The sequence below is a fragment of the Falco punctatus genome (assembly GCF_963210335.1).
Source record: "Falco punctatus genome assembly, chromosome: 6".
Lineage (NCBI taxonomy): Eukaryota > Metazoa > Chordata > Aves > Falconiformes > Falconidae > Falco > Falco punctatus.
The window spans coordinates 23,616,802-23,635,272 of record NC_137585.1 but is presented as its reverse complement, the minus strand read 5'-3'; the positions used below and the strand labels follow the sequence as shown (position 1 = coordinate 23,635,272).

At 41.1% G+C, this 18,471-nt stretch overlaps 1 protein-coding gene across 14 annotated transcripts in view; it reads left to right on the top strand.

The window, feature by feature from the left end:
• Positions 1-18,471, top strand: part of CACNA1C (calcium voltage-gated channel subunit alpha1 C) — a 468,525-nt gene that overhangs the window by 353,925 nt on the left and 96,129 nt on the right. For all 14 annotated transcript variants that reach the window (XM_080391534.1, XM_080391539.1, XM_080391535.1 and 11 more), the window contains 8 exons: positions 373-399; positions 2,477-2,637; positions 3,440-3,665; positions 9,658-9,865; positions 10,663-10,783; positions 12,717-12,831; positions 13,911-14,031; positions 14,157-14,226. In XM_080391534.1, coding sequence (XP_080247660.1) covers positions 373-399; positions 2,477-2,637; positions 3,440-3,665; positions 9,658-9,865; positions 10,663-10,783; positions 12,717-12,831; positions 13,911-14,031; positions 14,157-14,226 — 1,049 coding nt within the window. The remainder of the gene's footprint in view (positions 1-372; positions 400-2,476; positions 2,638-3,439; positions 3,666-9,657; positions 9,866-10,662; positions 10,784-12,716; positions 12,832-13,910; positions 14,032-14,156; positions 14,227-18,471) is intronic.

The following is an 18,471-nucleotide window of genomic DNA, read 5'->3' as shown; positions in this document are numbered from 1 at the left end:
AAAAAACCCAAAACTAGTTACTAAAAGAAAAAAGAGTCATACTTAAAAAATAAATGTAACAGATGTAGAGTGCCCCTAGCATTAGGCCTGCCTTTTACCCAAGCGAAAAGCTAGCTCACTGATGTCTGTAGGTGGTAGAATCCCGTCATGGCATGACTCCTGCTTCATGACTTCTGCCAAAAACCAAGATTTGTATGTCAGGGAATTCTAGTCATGCCCAGTGCCTACACTGACTTGCAGGGGATTCAAGAGGAAAACTGCATGCATTAAAAAATTAATTGAGCTTAACTTGGTTTCTTTCTCTTGATGTTATAAAAACCTGGGAGGTATGGAACAGCTTCAGAGACTTTAATGGCAATTCTTATCTTTCAGGCATCGGATCTCAAAATCAAAGTTTAGGTAAGTAAAACTGACTTTTACTTTTCCTCCTTTTCACTGGTTTTGTTCCTTACTTTATGAAGTGTTTTGCTCATGCAACTGTGGGACACAGTGGTGATTCTAGAAGATACTACCAAACTTGTCAGATTTTAGTCAGTCATCTCCTTTTTCTCAGTTTCTTACTGAAATAAGGCACAGAGACTACTAACAGTATTTGACTCAGAAGTACCTATCTGATTGCTACCTACATATCTCAAGTCATAAAATATAAAAGCAGAAGGGAAAAAAAGTTCAACCACATAATTATACTACATCCATCAACATCAACCCTGTCAGCTCAAGGTTCTCTTCCCTACATTTTATTGCACTACTCTGCTTTGCTTGATTGTAAATCTTTCAACTGATGAAGTTTGCATCTTATTTCTGAAATTCTCCCTTTCACCATGGGACATGAAGAGTTTTCATGGTGGTATTTGTTTTCCTGTTAACTTAAGGCTTTTGAAAATGTGAAGTAGTCCCCAGGTGGTCGTCAGTGGGCTTCTGATGGAAAGGCTGGCTGAACTCATGGAACTTGGTAGCTGAGGTTCCAGTCCATTTCTGCCTCTACAGTAGGAGGCCAGCTGCCTTCATAACTTTGATTTCAAAGTCAATTTTATAAAAAACTAGATTAATTTTCAGAATAACTGAAACAAGTGAGAAACTCTGTTCTTTAGCTTACCTGAATAATGAACAGTAATGTAAATTCAGGAATTCACATATGCGTACATACTGCCTATATGCATCCCTGTGCAGAGCTGCATACATGCTCACATTCCTACAATCTGTAGAATTATTTGTGTGTAGATGTAAGCACAAAAACCCACTCATATCATCACACAGTCATATGCATGCACATTTGTGCACAACTACACACAAAAGTGTATACGGGACTGCTAATGATTTCATGACAACACGTATGTCTAAATCTTGTGCCCATTTTGAAAATTGGGAAGATCGTTTCTTGTCCCAAATCCACTGCAAAGCACACAACCCTTATTAAATGTTTGTGGGTGCTAGCATGGGTGCCTTTATAAATTGCATAGCTAAAACAGCTTGGATTTGATTACCTGTAAAAATGTTGTCACAAAACTCTTGGCCAATGTGGAATTTTCACACCACCTGGCTTTTGTTCATATAGGTGCTGAACCCTGACCTCAAGCATGGCCATAGTTTATCACTGGAAATAATACATAAGGGAAGACTAGCCAAGAAAAGTTCTTTCTTCCTGTAGTGTTGTGTATGCGCACACATACACACACACATATGTATAATATCTATATAAAACTATTAGATTTATTATACAGTGCAAGTGTTGCCTGGAAACTGGTTGCTATGCAAGTTAAATTCTGAAGAGTAGGAGGTGTGTAATTAGCTTTAAATATCTTCTGTGGTTATTAATTACCCTCAGAAATCAATGACACAAGGGGATGCATTCAGGGAAAGCAAACTTTAAAAGGTCTGTTGATTAGCAAATGGTATCCTTAGTTCCAGGCATGAAGGTGAGACGCTGAGGTCCCCTAAGTTTTATTTTTCTGTTCAGAGCCCTTGTATGTATTGGGCTTACTCCTGAACATTGCTGAATGTCAGAAATGTTCCACAGATTTTATGTGACCTCACCTCTCCAAGGACTTATTCCAGAGGTCCATGGTATATTGCAAGTATCTTCTCATTGACTACCCTGAGGCTGGGCAAGGTCCCATTGCAGGCCACAAGCATTAAATACAAGAAGAATAATTATTTTTGTGGGAACTGGGCTGAAAAGCCTCTCAGGGTAGCTGCAATGGATGTCTTAATCAGATTAAGACATTGCTTGAAGCGGTTTATTTACCCCTAAATGTTGCAAATTGGCTTATGGCTAACTTTATTCCTCTAGCTAATGGACGGATGATCACAACTGTTAACTTGGATGAGAATGAGAGAACATTTCTCAGGGTGAACTTTAAAGTTATTTTCAGCCATTCTTGAACAATAATCAAGACTAGAGTCTCTCTTGACAGAGATTTGCAATAGCCTTAGGATCTCTATCTGAAAATATCTTCTCCTTTTCCAATTTTTCAAGTCGCTACTGGCGCCGATGGAATCGATTCTGCAGAAGAAAGTGCCGTGCCGCTGTCAAGTCCAATGTTTTCTACTGGTTGGTGATCTTCCTTGTGTTTCTCAACACCCTTACCATTGCCTCTGAGCACTACAACCAGCCAGACTGGCTCACGGAGGTCCAAGGTGAGAAGAGGCTGATGGTTCTGTTTATAGTGGTCAGTGTCAGAAAAGAGGCCTCAGGGAGGAGCTGATGCATTAAACCACACAATGTAAAAGGAGCGTATGCAGCTCCAAATAGTCCTCTCTCTGTGGAGGATCTTAGATAATACAACAAAATTTTTGCCTGCAATGGGAGGAGTTTCAGCAAAAACGCAACTTCCTTGTTTCCAGCCAAAGCAGTGTTCACTGGGTGTAGGTGAAATCAGGAGCTTATGCTGGATATATATTTGCAGCAACTGGATTTCTGGTATATGGATAGCCACTGGGAGCTATAGGTTCTCCAAGGTTTTCCCTGAAATGGCATTTGTGATAAAGTCTGGTTACCGGGGAGGTGAGGAAGAGTGATTATTTTATAAAGTTCTTCTGTCTGCAGAACAGTTGAATCCTTACTGGAGGTGAGAGCAGCTGAAAGGCTTAATTAAGTAGCAGTAGGTAGCACAGCAGCTCTTCTATTCCCACTCTCATCTGCAGATGACAAGTGTGATGGGAGGTTGTGCACAGGAGGGCATGTCACTGCCACGGAGGTTATATGGTTGTGTAATACATCGCAGCTGTATGTGCAATACATAAGAATCACTGTAAGCGTCTTTGTAAAACATTTCTGTGAATGAGATGCCCACGCTTTTGAAGTCCATTCTTTGACCCAAGCTTATCTGAAATTAACCTTTCAGACTGATCCCAGAAGGAATTTCTTACAGGCAAGGGCCTATGGTTAGCTGTGATGATCTTTTGACTAAGTTTAATTAATCTGTTTGTTTTTCATGAGACACTGCCAATAAGGTGCTGCTAGCTCTGTTCACGGCAGAGATGCTGCTGAAGATGTACAGCCTTGGTCTCCAGGCCTATTTTGTGTCCCTCTTCAACCGCTTTGACTGTTTCATTGTATGTGGAGGAATCCTGGAAACTATTCTGGTTGAGACAAAGATCATGTCACCACTGGGCATTTCGGTGTTGAGATGTGTTCGACTCCTAAGAATATTTAAAATCACAAGGTAGGTTTGTGCTTCTTTGGGAATGAAGGAGGGCTACTGCTCAATGCACAACATATATAGGTACAAGTCACTCACATTCCTGTTTTTTCACTTTTTCTACCACTAAGTAGGTAGTGAGAGTGCTAGGCTGGCAGTCCTCATCTTCTGACGTCTGTGGCAAGATGAGGAGGGCTGTGCAGGCTGGGTATCCCTGATGTGAGTGGTAAGGATTGGTGAGGAGTCCAGCTTAGGGGCCTGGAGACACTTGATACCATGCAGATTATTAAACTGAAATCTGGAAGGACAGTGTGAGCTGAGCATGGGGTCTTACAGTTCCCTGCAAAAAACAGAGTGAAAATAAAACAGCAGATAGCCTTGTGACCTTTTCTGTTGCTTTATGGTAACAGAGAGGAGCCTGAAAGACTGCTTTGAGCCAAAACAACATTTGACTGAGGATCCCATGCCAGCTCCAGTAGATTCAACAGTGGCCTGTATGGGAGAGTGTCAACACCAGCTGCTACAGGCAAAGGACGTTGCCACTCTTCTTCTTCAAAGGAGTCCAGCGTGAAGCAGCAGCTTTACAAAGAAACCAGCCTTTTCCATATTCCAGTCTCCCCTCTTTTTTCTTTTCCTTCTTTCTCCTCTCCCTCTGCGTAAAGGCACAGTAGTGTCTATTAGAAAGTCACTGCTTCTTGCAGTCAGGTACTTCCAAAACATCAGCCTGGTGGCAAGGGATGTTCAGCTTGTGGGGAGGTTGTAGGAGAGATCAGATCCCAACTTACTCATTTGGGAGTTTTTGAAACAAATCTATCCAAGTGCTCACATGAAGCAGCACAGGGCCTGCCTTTTCCCATGTGGGCACCAGTCAGCACCTTATAAAAACTTGACTGAGATGATGGAAGTGTGCATTTTCTGCAAGTTCAGCTATGAAAATGTCCCTAGAATCACTATGAACTCCCCCAAAGGAAATTTATGACAAATTTGAGATAAAAAACACAGCGCATGACAAAAACAAGACCAAAACTGGAAGACAGTCAAGATGGCAGAGCTGAGAGGCATTAAAAAACAGCAGACTTGGACTTACACATCGTACAAGATTTACCCTTAAAGCTTCTGAGCCTCAGCTCTCTGGCAGGGTGGATAGTTTTCAGGGTCAGATGTCAGAGACAGAAAATCAGTTTACACTCTCAGAGAGAGAGGCCAAAGCAAGCCTACAACTATTAAAAAAGAAAAAAATGGTGGTCTGTTTAGACTTGTGATCATAGAAAAGGGAAAATGTTCCAGCTACAAGAGTTTCCAGCAGGAGAGGCATCTTTGCCCTTTCAGAAATAGTGGGGATCTCTGGTCTGGTGACTGTTTTTCCTGGACTTTTGGGTCTGAAAGCTGTCATCACTGAGTCCCAGGCCTGGTTTCTGAGGAAACCAGTAGCTGTTTGAGGCATTGGGTAATCAGATACACCCAGGGCAACATACCAATAGCTATAAACGCATAAGTTTCAGCATAGCATCCTGGAGAGGTCATTGTTTTTACAAGACGTTTCTCCACTCCTACACAACATATATAATCTAGCTAAGAGAATTCTCTAATAGAAAGGCAAATGCTGAGAGGATATCATTAATGCTTTAGGAAGCTTGAGCTACTGGAGTACTCAAATATTCCTAAAGCTTCTGGCAGACACGGAATGTTCAAACCAACCAGCAGCAGGACTAGTTATATTTACTTTCATTCTGCAGCAGAAGTAAAATACAATTTTGCATGGATGCAAATGTTACCTGGACTACATCTCCTGAAATTTGTAGATGGGTCTATGTATAAAGCACAGAGCTGAGGAATAACTCATAATGAATAATGTATTCATCTGATTTTGCCTTCTTTCCTGTTCCTAAAATATTGGCAAGTAGGTGGCAGTAGTCTTAGATTTATCTGTTTTTTAATTACTCATAATTTTCTTCATGATTTTTCCCCTCTGTGGGTGAAGTTCGCCCTCATAGGGAAGGCCCTAGCACAAGACTCCAAAGCACTGTTTTAGGCCCACTCATGTCTTACTGCAGGAGAGAATTAAAGCAAAACTTTTACCTCTGGTGTTCTCCAGTAAAATACAAATGTTTCCACTATTCACTGAGTTCTAAGTACAATGATGATTTATTGACAGCATTATCAATACTAGTGGAATACACCACCTGAGTGCAATGATAATACAGAAAAGGTACAGTCCTAGAAAGCTTGGAAGGGTAGGAGGGATGACCGTGGTGTCCTCATGGTTTCAGCTGGGATAGAGTTGATTTTCTTCTTAGTGAATGGCACAGTGCTGTGGTTTATGTCAAATACATATATTCATGAAGAATACATGGGGGGACACAGTGGAGATGGAAATAGTGATAACCAAGGGCATTAAAAAGACACAAAGGAGGAAAATTACTCTGGTGAGATTATATCAGTAGGTAGCCTAATCTTTATATATTTGTATGGATTTTCCATAGTGAACACCAAGCACAAACAAAATCTGGGTGCATCAAGATGATACACTTTTAGGAAAAACACAAATACAGCCCCCTGATATAATAGAAACAAATAAAGACACCATCAGATTAACAATGCATCATTTTAGAAACCACATTTACAATTTCAAGAGCAAATGTTTCTTCCAAAATTATGCTCTTCAGAATCATTTAGTCTTGTATATGAGACAAGCAGAAAATATAATCTGTTTGGTTTATTCTCTCTAATTTTTACAGGGCTGTGCAGAAACTCTCCCTTTGCTATGAGAAGACAAATTACTTTCTCTTTATAAATAGTCCTTTACTGCTTTATAAATCCCTGTATTTAGTCCTTTATACTTAAAAAATAAATCAATTTATTGGCAACAGCATACTGAAAGTTGATATTTTATGCCTAATCTCGCCACTAGATATGTCACTGTTCATAGGGAGGAAAGACAGGGCACCTTTTTTTTTTTTTTTTGTACCTGCTTTCAAAGTGGTTTTATATTGGATGAACAGTGTGGGAACTTTCCTACAATGAGACTGCCAGCTGTTGCTACTGTTTTAAACTCTGCATCTGTGATTGCCAGTGTCATAAAGACATAGTGGAAGGCAATGGAGAGGAGAGGGAAGAGAATAAAAGAACACATTACGTTCTAATCTAGTTCTGCAATTGATTTTTTGGTGAGATGTTGAATGAACCATTTAACTTCTCTGCATCATTCCTCCATTTTGAAACAGGGATCATAATCATGTCATACTCACTGGGGTTTTGCAGTGCCTCATTCACTGGCATCCTTAAGGGTCTGAGATCTGCAAGTAGGAGATGTTAAAAAGTACATTCATTTCCCTATAAGTCTGAGGCAGCAGCAGCACTTACTCTTGTACCTCCCATTGCATGCTGCTGCCTGGTTCAAAACCTCTGATTCCATGCAGCAGTGCCATGAGATTTATTGTAATTATTTTTATTTTGTAGTAATCCAAGGAGGATGAAGTAGCAAGAAACTTCTTCTTTGAGCTTCATTCCTGACTTAAAAGCCTTATGGAGTAACCCTAGATCTCACTTTGAGGGGGTGTTCGTGTTAGTTCTGTAACCACCTAATGTGACAGATGGTAACCTTAGGTCAGGCTTCTAGGACACTAAGATAAGACAATTGTTATTTTCACATCCTAGTCAAGTGAAGCTTTCCTTATCCTCTCCTTTTTCCTTTTTCTCTTTTTTTTTTCCCTCTGATTGGTTTGTTTACTTTTCTAATGGTGCTGTATTTCTAGCTAGCCCTCAGTACAAAGATAAAACAGCACTAATCTTATCACGAGGTCATCTCAGTTAATAGCTGTGAGTTTGATAGTTACATAAGAATCTGAATCTCAGGTATTGAGCCTTTTGTAAGAAATGCAGAGCTGATAGAACTCTGTGCTCTGAGATAGCAAGGCATTTAAGCTTAAAGTGAGTCACTGAGACTATTCAGATGTGTAACAGCTTTACTGTATGCCTTTTAAGGGTACTGCTAGAAAGACCTAGAAAATGTGTGTCCTGGCTGACACTGGAGGACTTGGTGAGATATTCTGGACCCCATCAACTTCTGATTTAAGGATGCTAAAGTCAGTCAAGTTTCATCAGAGATTAATTTTTCCCTTTTCCTATGTCACTTTCCCTTCCTTGCAAAGTGTGAAAGTATGTGAGCTGTAAGCATAAATGCAAATACAGTGAGCTGTTACATTGCACATTCAGTGCAGATATTTGGTGGCACTGAGCCCACAGCTTCCATGCCCTTACCTTTGCTCTGTAGTGTTCCATTGCTCATCTCCTTAATTGCGGTTAAACTTTAAAGCATTCTGGTTTTCTCTGAAGTGCTGAAGCTGGGCTGGAGGGAAAACATCACAGTTCTCTTTGAAGCTCAGTCCTTGGAGATGAACTACTTGCTGAACTCAGAGGACATGGCAGTGTCCCTCTGCAGATCAGATCGCTAACCTTCACAAAGTGATTGGGCTGCTCAAACATGCCTGTCTTCCATGGGACAAGAAAAGTCTTCTTTTTACACTGACACGTTAAAAATACTAATTTGACTGGGATTTTAAGAACCTTTGTCTCTAATGTCTACACTACTTTCAGAAAAAAATTGTATGTTGAAGGATCAGGCTTCCTTAGAGGAGCGAGAGCACTAGACATGTCTGCCATCCTTCTCAAGTGGAACTTTTGTCTGAGGAGAATATGGCTAGAAATTCAGAGTCCTCTAAGGAAAGAAAGGTTCAGTGTTCGGGGCTTTGGGAGAAGGGAGTAGAGGACATTGGCCATAGTGGAGTCTCAAAGCATGGTGGTAGGCCACAAGAGATGGTACTAGAAGGAAGTCTTGGAGATCACAGGCAAACATTACTGGCTTGCAGACCTGTGAAAGCTGTTGAAGCTTGCTAGTAATGTGCATTCAAAATGAGGTGACTGGAAGATGACAGCTAATACTTCAGCCCAGTCTGAAAGCTCTGTCAGACTCAAAACTGCATAAAAGAGAAATGGTCGTGACCAGCTAAGCAGTAGACTAGGAGTGGTTGAGCAGGTGCAAGACCAAAGTGGAAGATGCTTCATGGGTGATGTGGATTCTTTAGCAATTTTTTCTGAAGTCTTTCTCCGACACATGACTACTTTGCAAGGCTGGCAAAGAATGCAAGCAAACTGACACACTGCAGCAGAGCATGCTGCTGGCATCTCTTTGAATCCTAAAGAGGAAACACAAGAGCAAGAAGATCCTTCCTCTACATCATATATCAGTCTGATCTGGGCACAAGCCTGCATATGCTGGGAGAACAGGTCTTAGGTGTCCTTTCTCTTGGATGGATCCCTTCCAAAATGTTCTGCAGCCTGCTCGAGGAAGTATAGTGGGTTTGATACCCAAAAAAGCAGTGATGGTGTGCTCTTCCAAGAGCAAAGGAAACTCTGACCTTCATGGATGTAGCTCTGGAGTCTCTTTTAAGGTCCGTGTAAAAGGACCTTTAATATCTTTCTCATTCCTCTCAATCCCAGAAAGCTTAGCAACCTCTATCTGTGAGTGAGCCCAAGCACACACTCACACACACCAGATTTTGGACAAGTTTGTATTTGCATCCAAACTGTTTCCCCATCTGCTCTTGTTAGTTATTACAGGCCATTCTCTGGAGTGAGATATTCTGGCTGCCATAACATCTGTGAGTGTTGTAATGAGGTTGGTTAGAATGTAACTCACTGAAGCAGCAAGAACTAATCACTGTATATTGATAGATTTGCAGAGCCTTAGATGGAGAGTGCTGCAATAATCTTCTGGGTGTGTGTATGGGGTGGGAGGTGGAGAGAATTGTGTATGTACACGTGTGGTAGTAAAATTACTCATTAGCTGCAGTAGGTCTCATTATCTTAGGGAAGCACATCAATGATTCAGTGTTTAACAGGGTGGTTGGAAATGCCTGCTTATACACAGAAGGCAGCCTGAACCGATATCCTGTACAGTCCATGAGCACCTGTCTTGGATTGAAGGAATTTTAACTGCTTCTATTTTCTTTCCCAGATACTGGAACTCCCTCAGTAACCTTGTGGCTTCACTCCTGAATTCAGTCCGCTCCATTGCCTCCCTGTTGCTGCTTCTCTTCCTCTTCATTATCATCTTCTCTCTCCTGGGGATGCAGCTCTTTGGGGGCAAGTTTAATTTTGATGAGATGCAGACCAGGAGGAGTACATTCGACAACTTCCCTCAGTCACTCCTCACTGTGTTTCAGGTAAGGGCAAAAGTGGTCCCAGTGGGGCCAACACATTGTGTTCACATGGTGAGACAGAGAACAGGTCCTGCACCCTTCCCCTGCAACCTGACAGTCCCTGAGACTAGACATCAGGCTAAGAGCTCCAGGAGCAAGGTGCCATGCTGTGCTGCCAGCACAGGGGTAATTCCTCCCAAAGTGGGGAACCAGAGCTAAAGCCCGTGTGTAGCAAGGCCACCAGGACTTAGCAGGGTCTAGCAAGGGAATGGCCATTGCCATGTCCTAGGGCAGCACCTGCATGACAAAGCCCAACTCTGCAGCTGTCCTCCCCTGTCCCACAGTACTGGGGAACAAATATCTGCAGTTTTGAGAGTAATCAACCAAGAGCGTCAGGATGATGATTTCACATGCAAGGTGAAGGGAAGCGGCAGGGAGGGCTGGGCTGAGGGCTGTCTTCAGTGCTATAGGTTGTGCAGCCTGTCTGAAACAACAGGCACATGGCAGGGAGATGCCTGGGAGAGGTGGTGAGACTTGAACAGGGTTGTCTGGGAGAGCCATTTGGCTTCAGGCATCATCTTCAAGGGGACATCTGGGATTTTTTTTACACTTTGAGAACAGTCTCTCTTTGCATTTTCCTTGTTCTTTTTTTGGTTTGTTTTTTTGTTTTTTGTTTTCTAGATGGACACAGCCAGAGTCTCCAATCTTCCTGGGGGAGGGGGTTTTCTTTAGGATCAAAGATATCTTTATGTTTATGGGGTTTTCAAATTCTTTGTGTGGTCTAACGCTGTATCCCTTATTGGTGGGAATGTGTCATTTAGATCCTGACTGGGGAGGACTGGAATTCGGTGATGTATGATGGGATCATGGCTTATGGCGGCCCCTCTTTTCCAGGAATGTTGGTCTGTATTTACTTCATCATCCTCTTCATCTGTGGAAACTGTATCCTTTGATGCTACCCTTTTCTTCAAGTGGGGCTGAATCTAAAGCCACCCTTTACTACTTTATATCAGAAAATAATTAATTTCATACCTTACATTTTTACCTTTTCCCTAGGTTTGAATTTTGACTTTGCACTGCCAAAAGTTAAACAAGTTTGTTTAATTTTAGCTAGTGCTAAGGCACATAAACAGTTGTAAGAGCCAGCTATGTGCCAGTTCTGCATGCTAGCTTTTATTTAGTATCTTTACATGTTTAGTGTTTTTATTTTTCATTCCTCTTAATTCTCTCATAGGTTTTTCTTTCCTACCTTCTCCAGAAACTAATCTCTGTGTGTACCTACTGTACTTACTGCATATTTTTGCTTTAATTGCCTTTTCAGTAATATATTCCATGCGCTTTCATCTAATCCTTATGTGGAATAAAAATATGTATAATCTACAATATGGTATATACAAATGCTGTAATAGAGGTAACATATGTTTGACATAATTGATTTATGTGAGATCATATATTAATTCATGTATAAACTAACAGGAACCATGTTCCATTTCAGTTACCGCAATCTGTGTGTTCTTCGAACAGAAAATCGTGTGGTCTGTCATATTCCAGCCTGTGCTGGTATTAAGTAACTTCAGTTCTCTCTGGCTTCAAGGTGAAGTGAGGGCACTGTACATATCCCAGGAGGTCCAAAGCACACTGCACGATTAGTCTATGAGTGTCTTTTCACAGTAATTTGAATATAACATAGAGCTTTTGTTCTATTCCATATCTCAGTTTGCTCCAAATTTGTTCATGTTTAGTTTCTGCTTCTTTAGTGGCCCTCCTGTGTCAGAGGTGAAATTTTGTTTTATAAAGGTTCTTCTATAAAGCCACATTGTAGTCTCAGCCTGGATCTTCCGGCCTTTCCTCGTAATTCAGATCTCTCAAACCCTGTTATTTGACATTTCAATTGACCTGCATGCCTTCACTTCAAAGTGAGATGGTGCAATTCCACTTATCTGAAGGTCAAGGTAAGCAGTCTGCCTGACAGCTTAAAAAAGCTACAATTTGGACCTCCTTGTGAACTACAGAGGAAAATGTGAGCCAGCTCTACGTGCTGGCTGACTTCGGAGCCATTAGACCTTGGAGCCCAGGGAGTGGGGTGGCTGTTTTTCCAGACTAAGCCTTGAACTGGGGTTTACTTAAAAGTTATCATGGTGTAATAAACCCACTCTCAAGAAATTTATAAAAGAAGCTGATGTTCAGATTTGTAACATGAGATCCAGCAAGACAAGAAAAGAATTGTAATTCCTTGCCCTTCAGCTACCTGGGCATGACTGGCCATGCACGGACTCTCTGCTAGGAGATGGCAGAGTTGTCAGCTCAACTCTTCAATGCCCAGACTAAACGAATTTCTTTCTGGTTGCCTCAGAAATGCTAATGAGAGTGCTATACTTACTGTCCATAAAATCCACACATGTCTGTGGGAATACCTGTCATGAGGTTGTTCAACTCAAGTACATAGGCCAAAACTGGAAATCCCTGGTGCCTTATGGTATGAGGCTCTTGAATATGAGTGTTTAATAAAAGTGCCTGAAGCTGTCAAAGATGCAAAACTTTCAGCACTCCCTTTATCTTCCGGGGGATTTGTTGCACAAAGTGAGACTCTTTTGGGAAATCGGAAACTAAAATCTAAGTCTGGACTTCGGTGTCTTTTATCGGTCATTCTGTTGTGAAATTCTGGAAATGGTACACAGCATGTTAGCCATTTAGATGGAAGGTGTAGGTTTGTGCATGCTGGATATGCACATCCTGAACATCTGTGTGAGATGGAAATTTGGAAAATTCAAGAGATCTGATGACAGGTTGCTAAAAATTTTCAATTAAGAAACCTTTGGTATAATGTTGTTGTGCAGTTTTCAAAGCCTGTTTTCTTTAAGTAGCACACAAACAGATATCTTACTGAATGTATTTTTGGCCATTGCTGTGGACAACCTTGCTGATGCTGAGAGTTTAACATCTGCACAGAAAGAGGAAGAAGAAGAAAAAGAAAGGAAGAAGCTAGCTAGGTAAATCCAATTGCATACACCTATCTCAACTCATATGCAGGCATTCCTGTGAGTGTAATTACATGCATTATGCACATACATATGTGCAAGTATGTGTGTATATGTAATATATGTGTATAACTTCTCTGTGGGTGTGTATAGATTATATATGTGATTAATGTAATTATATATAGAATTATGTATGTATACATTTTTATGTAAAACAATTCAAACTAAAGGACAGAAGGTGTCATGAGCTGGGAGTGCCCACAGCTGCAATGTCATGAGCAGGGAAAAGGAGATCTGAATGACTGATCAGCTTTCAGGGCATCAGCAGAGGATGAGTGTGGAATGCTGTCAATGTTACAATCCCATTTGAACCTCCCTGTTACCTTCTGATTGCTTTGGACCTCAAGGCGTGTTTTCAGACTGTTGTTCCCTCGACAAGATTCAGCAGCTTCCTTCTCTTTTGATGCCACATGCTGTTCTCTTGCCAGTTTTTTTAGTGTTTCTGCAGACTCTTGGGAGGCACAAGCTGGATGTAGAGCTTCTTTGTCATTCCCAGCTGCCAACAGCAGAGAAGCCTCTTCTTACTGGTTATTTCTATTCACTGTCTTCAAAGCTACTTGAAGGGGATCTCTTGTGCAGATCTTTCTGCTTCGTGCTGCATGCTAGTCAGCAGGTTTCCATGGCCCTGGGAGTGCAGTGAGGGGCAAAACTTTGTAGGCAACCTAGTGAAAGTCCACAAGATATGAGTTGAAATGGTTCATGCCTTTGTCATTGGGTGAGCAAAGAGATCTCTACTGACAGACCTAAACACATACTTCCCCCACATGCACATGCACCTACCCACCCACAAACACAAACACATGCCATTGAGAAAGATATAAAATAACAGGGTGCTATATAAAATTAGAGCAGAGTCTGTGGTTTTGCCTGCAGATGAGGACACGGTGGAGCCACTGGTATGTAAGCTGGACTCTGAATGGAGGTGCCAGCCGATTGTTCTCATGGTGTGTGCTGTGCTACATGAAGTTAATGAAAAGGAAACAACTTTTCACCTTTGTAACTCTTCACTTTTTATCTTGTAAAATTGTTAGGACTGCTAGTCCAGAAAAGAAACAGGAGATAGAAAAAGCAGCTGTGGAGGAGGAGACAAAAGAGGAGAAAATTGAGCTGAAATCGATCACTGCTGATGGAGAATCCTCACCTGCTACCAAGGTAAGGTCTGCTGCCAGCCAGCACTCTCTGTGCAGTGATGGCATGAACAGCCTGAGTGTCTGAGGGAATGAAGAATGTCTGCCTTTTCTGATAAAGGCTTTGTTGCTCCTTCTTTATTTTGTCAGATCAACATGGATGATTATCAACCCAATGAAAATGACGAAAAGAGCCCATATCCCACAACAGAAGTGCCAGGTATATATCTTCTTCCCCTTATCCCTGATCCAACAAAGAGAAGCTCCAGTTACTAATGTACATAAAGCCCAACTGTGGCAGCAGGTATACTGAACATGTAATGCTTTTGTGATGGAACAGTATGATGTGCTTGGCTGTGTTTGCACAGGTATGGACTTAGTTCTTTGCAGTCCCTGTACCAATTAGTCTGATTTGATTTGATTCTCTTTAAAGCTCTGTGTTTGGAAATACAGAGCTTTACAGAGAACCGAATCAAATCATATACAAATCTCTGTATATGAAAATATACATATGACCTTGTTTTCAGTCTGTTTTTTCAGTACTCAGTGATCAGAGGAGACTCAGAACAGATAGTCATAAAGGGTAAAGTGCTGAATGCCTTTTTGCATTTTTTTCTAGTCAAAAAAGGTAGTGAAACTTATTAACATAATTATAAAGGCATAAGATCTCAGCCTAGAATTGGAAAAAGAAAGCTAGAGCATTACTTAGGCTAGTTTTCAAGTCAGTTGGACCTAATTAACTTCATCCTCAGATACTTAAAAGATTGGTTGAAGAACTTTGAGCAGTTTTTCCTCAAGAGATCCTGAATGGGGAGGGGGGTTGGAGCAGAAGAATTACAAGCTAGTCAGTTCAACTACCATTCTTGGAAAAGTGCTGGAACAAATGATTAAACAAACTATATGACTGCAAGATAAGGAGATGACTAGCAGCCAACATAGATTTGCCAAGAACAAATCACATCAAATCACACTTATTTTCTTCTAAAAGGATATGACTAGACTTGTAGACAGGAGAAAAGAAGTAGATGTCATATTCTTTAGCTTTTCTAAGGCTTCTGACTGTCTCTTATAGCATTCTCATAAGCTGGCTAGAAAACCATGGTCTAAAAGATTGGGAAAGTTGGTCAGACCCTTTGTGTGGAAAGTAGTGATGGCCCAAGTGAGGTTCTACAACCGAAGAGCCTGCCCTGAGTTCAGTTCAGTTCATTGCTAGTGACCTGAATGATGGAAGAGGAAATATGTGTATTACATTTGCAGATACATGAAGCTAGGAAGGACAAGAAGCATGCTCGAGGGCAGCATTAGAATTCAAAGGGCTCTTGAGGAACTGGATAAATCGTCTAAATAAAATGGAAAGTCACAGGCTCTGCATATAGGCAGGAATAAATAAAGGATCTGAGGTGACAGCTAGTTAGGTAACAGTCTCTTAGAAGAGAATCTGAATCTTGTGTTCACAAGCTCAACAGGTGCCAACAACATTTTGCTGTCTTTCAAATGGCAAGCAAGTATTGAGATTTATAAACAGTGAAAACATGACCCTTTAGTCCAGTTATGGGTTTCTTCTAACTGGCCAGTGAAAGCTAACCAGAGCAAAGCAATTGGTTTATTCTGTTCACTATTAATAAGATCTCAGCTGGGATATTATATCTCATTTTGGATGCTCTGCATAGAAGTCAGGCTGAATTGGAAAGAGTGCAGAAGAGCATGGTGAAAGCAACGAAAGCAACGCTAGCAGGAAGCAAGAACTAAGATGGAAAGAACTGTGGTCATTTGAGCTAGGAGAGGCAGGAGAAATGCATAAAAGCCTGTTACAGGTAGGAGGGGAATTATCTTCATTAGGAAGAAGTAACAGATTTAAGATTCACACCAGGGGAGAATTTTCTAATAGTGAGGCTAGAAAAGATTGTGAAGATGGTTGTGGAAGCCCAGCATCACTGAATATTGGCTGTAATAGGTAATAAACTACATTCTCTTCTATTCCATAATTCCTAATAAATAGATGTCTGATAATAGGTTGATGTGATAGGGTGAAAACAGACACAATAGTTAATTTTAAATAGATGGACAAGGGTTTCAGACAAGCAAAAAGGAAAACTGTTGATCGCATTTGATTTTCAGTACAAAAATTCCCCACATTTGCTATACTTACATTCATCCATATTTATAGCCCATTTATCAGGAATAGAGTGTGCAGTACTGTTTTAACATTGCCTGGGGCAGGTCACTCTGGCTTTAATCTTCCCAGTGCCTCTACAGGCCCAGGCACTTACTGGACACACATCCCCAGTTTCTGAAGGGTTTGTGGGAGCCTTTAGTCAGAAGCACAAATTAAAACAGCTTGATAGAGTTCTGTTTTGCAACTGGCTTGAATTTGAAGACCATTATATTTTTTTCCAAGTGACAATACAGTCACCTGTAGATCAAATTTAAGCCTACTGGTAACAGAATTGTGTTTTAGTTACCTTCTGTGAACAGTTTAGAAAGAGTCCAGCATGTGAACTGTATGACAAAAACTACATCTACAATTTGTGTCATGGACATTTTATCTGCAGCTATGCATAGGATTAGAGTGTGGAAAATTAAGTAAAAACACTTTTAACTCCTGCCTTGGAGTGCTAAGCTGTGGCTTGGAATTCTTGAACTGAACCTAAAATTTGAATGGATGGTCAGGTTTTCTCCCATCTCCTATTAGAAATGCAAAGGGAGAGCATCTTGGTTATTTGCCATTGTATGATGCCATTTCTAAACCAGCCTGTTCCCTGAATTGTTTATTAATTCTTTGTGAAGTTGATCTTTAACGGCTCACAAAATCACCTGACCACTTTCAGGGTTCATGGAAGTGAACCATATGACTCAAACACAGTGAAGTTTTGTAAATCCCTTGTTAGATCAGCTTTACCATAGTCATCTATTCCATTCTGCTGTATAAAGCTCAGGAACTCCAAGGTCCTCTCAGAGCTGATGTGGCATGTCACGTCGCCTTGTATAGTCAGTATTGGGGAACAAGGCTCCAAAGCTTTCCCTGGCATTAGCAAGCAAGAATTTCCCAGTCCCCACATGCACCCCTGTCCAGTTCCCTTGAGGCCATCTGACCAGTCTGGAATCCTGCTGATTGCTGACTGGTCCAGCTGTAGTACAGGAGGTGCTGTGCAGACATATAGAGGCCATCTCAGAACACACTTTTTCTTGCTCACTTGCATGTGGATCCATTTCAGTTGTGCTTTGAGTGAAGCATCCTATTGCTTCTTAGATGCAGTCAGCTGGTTCTACCTATTTTCTGTTTATGATTTACTTTGTTAGTGCCTGTGACCTTTCCATGGGTGTGTACCATTCCATCCTCTGAAAACATCCTTCATCTTAACCCAGTGTTCAGAAACAATTGGAGGTTGTCATTTGTTTTCCCTTTATTCTTTCAAGCTACCTTTCCCAGTCTCCTATTTTGTTTCCACTGCCTCGACCAGTTTTCTCAATAACCTCTTCCAACGCTGTTCACTATACAGTGTTGCTCTTAGCCCCCAGAATACTCTGTGTACTTGCAGCTCATCAGATCACCTACCCACTTTGTTGGAAGGAGAGACTAGTTCTTCCAGAGATTTGTGTACACTAGAAGCATTATTAGGATGATATGTTTATTATAAGAAGACAGGGAGCTAGTCTTGCAGTCTAGTACAGAAACAGACAAAGAATTCAGAATGTCAGATGAAGGTAAAAGCTTGGAATGATTCATGGGAGCTTGAATCAAAGCAATGTTCTTACACAAGAGTTCTGGTCTTTGTACAGTAAAAAAAAAACAGACAACATACTCATCATTGAATTTTTCACTGATGTTGCACTGTAGCCTGTGTGTGCTTACGGCTTCACAGCTAAAGGACATCACCAATCTAATCAAGCATAACTCAAGGTGACAGTCCCAGATTTGAATTTCCTTGAACTTTAGGAGACTTCAAACCTAGATCTAAACTTGGCAACTCTGAGTCATGTTTCTTTACGATTTCGTGGCAAGCTTGACTAGAAAGGTCACTTTTAAAACACAAATATACCTTAGGTATAGAAAACAGTCAAAGAACAAGTGTTGGATTGCTGCCTATGTGCTGCCCAGCCCATCTGTGACCACCATGTTGACCTTTGCTTCTACAAATGCTGGCAACTGTCCAATATACTGGTTCTATATGTAAGTAGATAGCTTAGGTAGTGACCTTTGCTGAGGCTGTTATCATTTTATACTTTGCATATCTGGGCCTCAGTGTTTGCTTTCTTCTATGCCCTGGACCCTACTTTAAATGAAAAATATTTAGAACATTATTCCTTATTTATGTCTGCGGAACTGAACATGCTTTCCAGTCTGAAGGTATGCGGGTGCCAGAATCATCAATATATTTCTTGCTATATGGCAGACACAAGAAAAAGAGGAGAGAAACAATTGGCTTTCACAGGGCTGATCCTTCTGCTAAGAGTCCATTTTCCT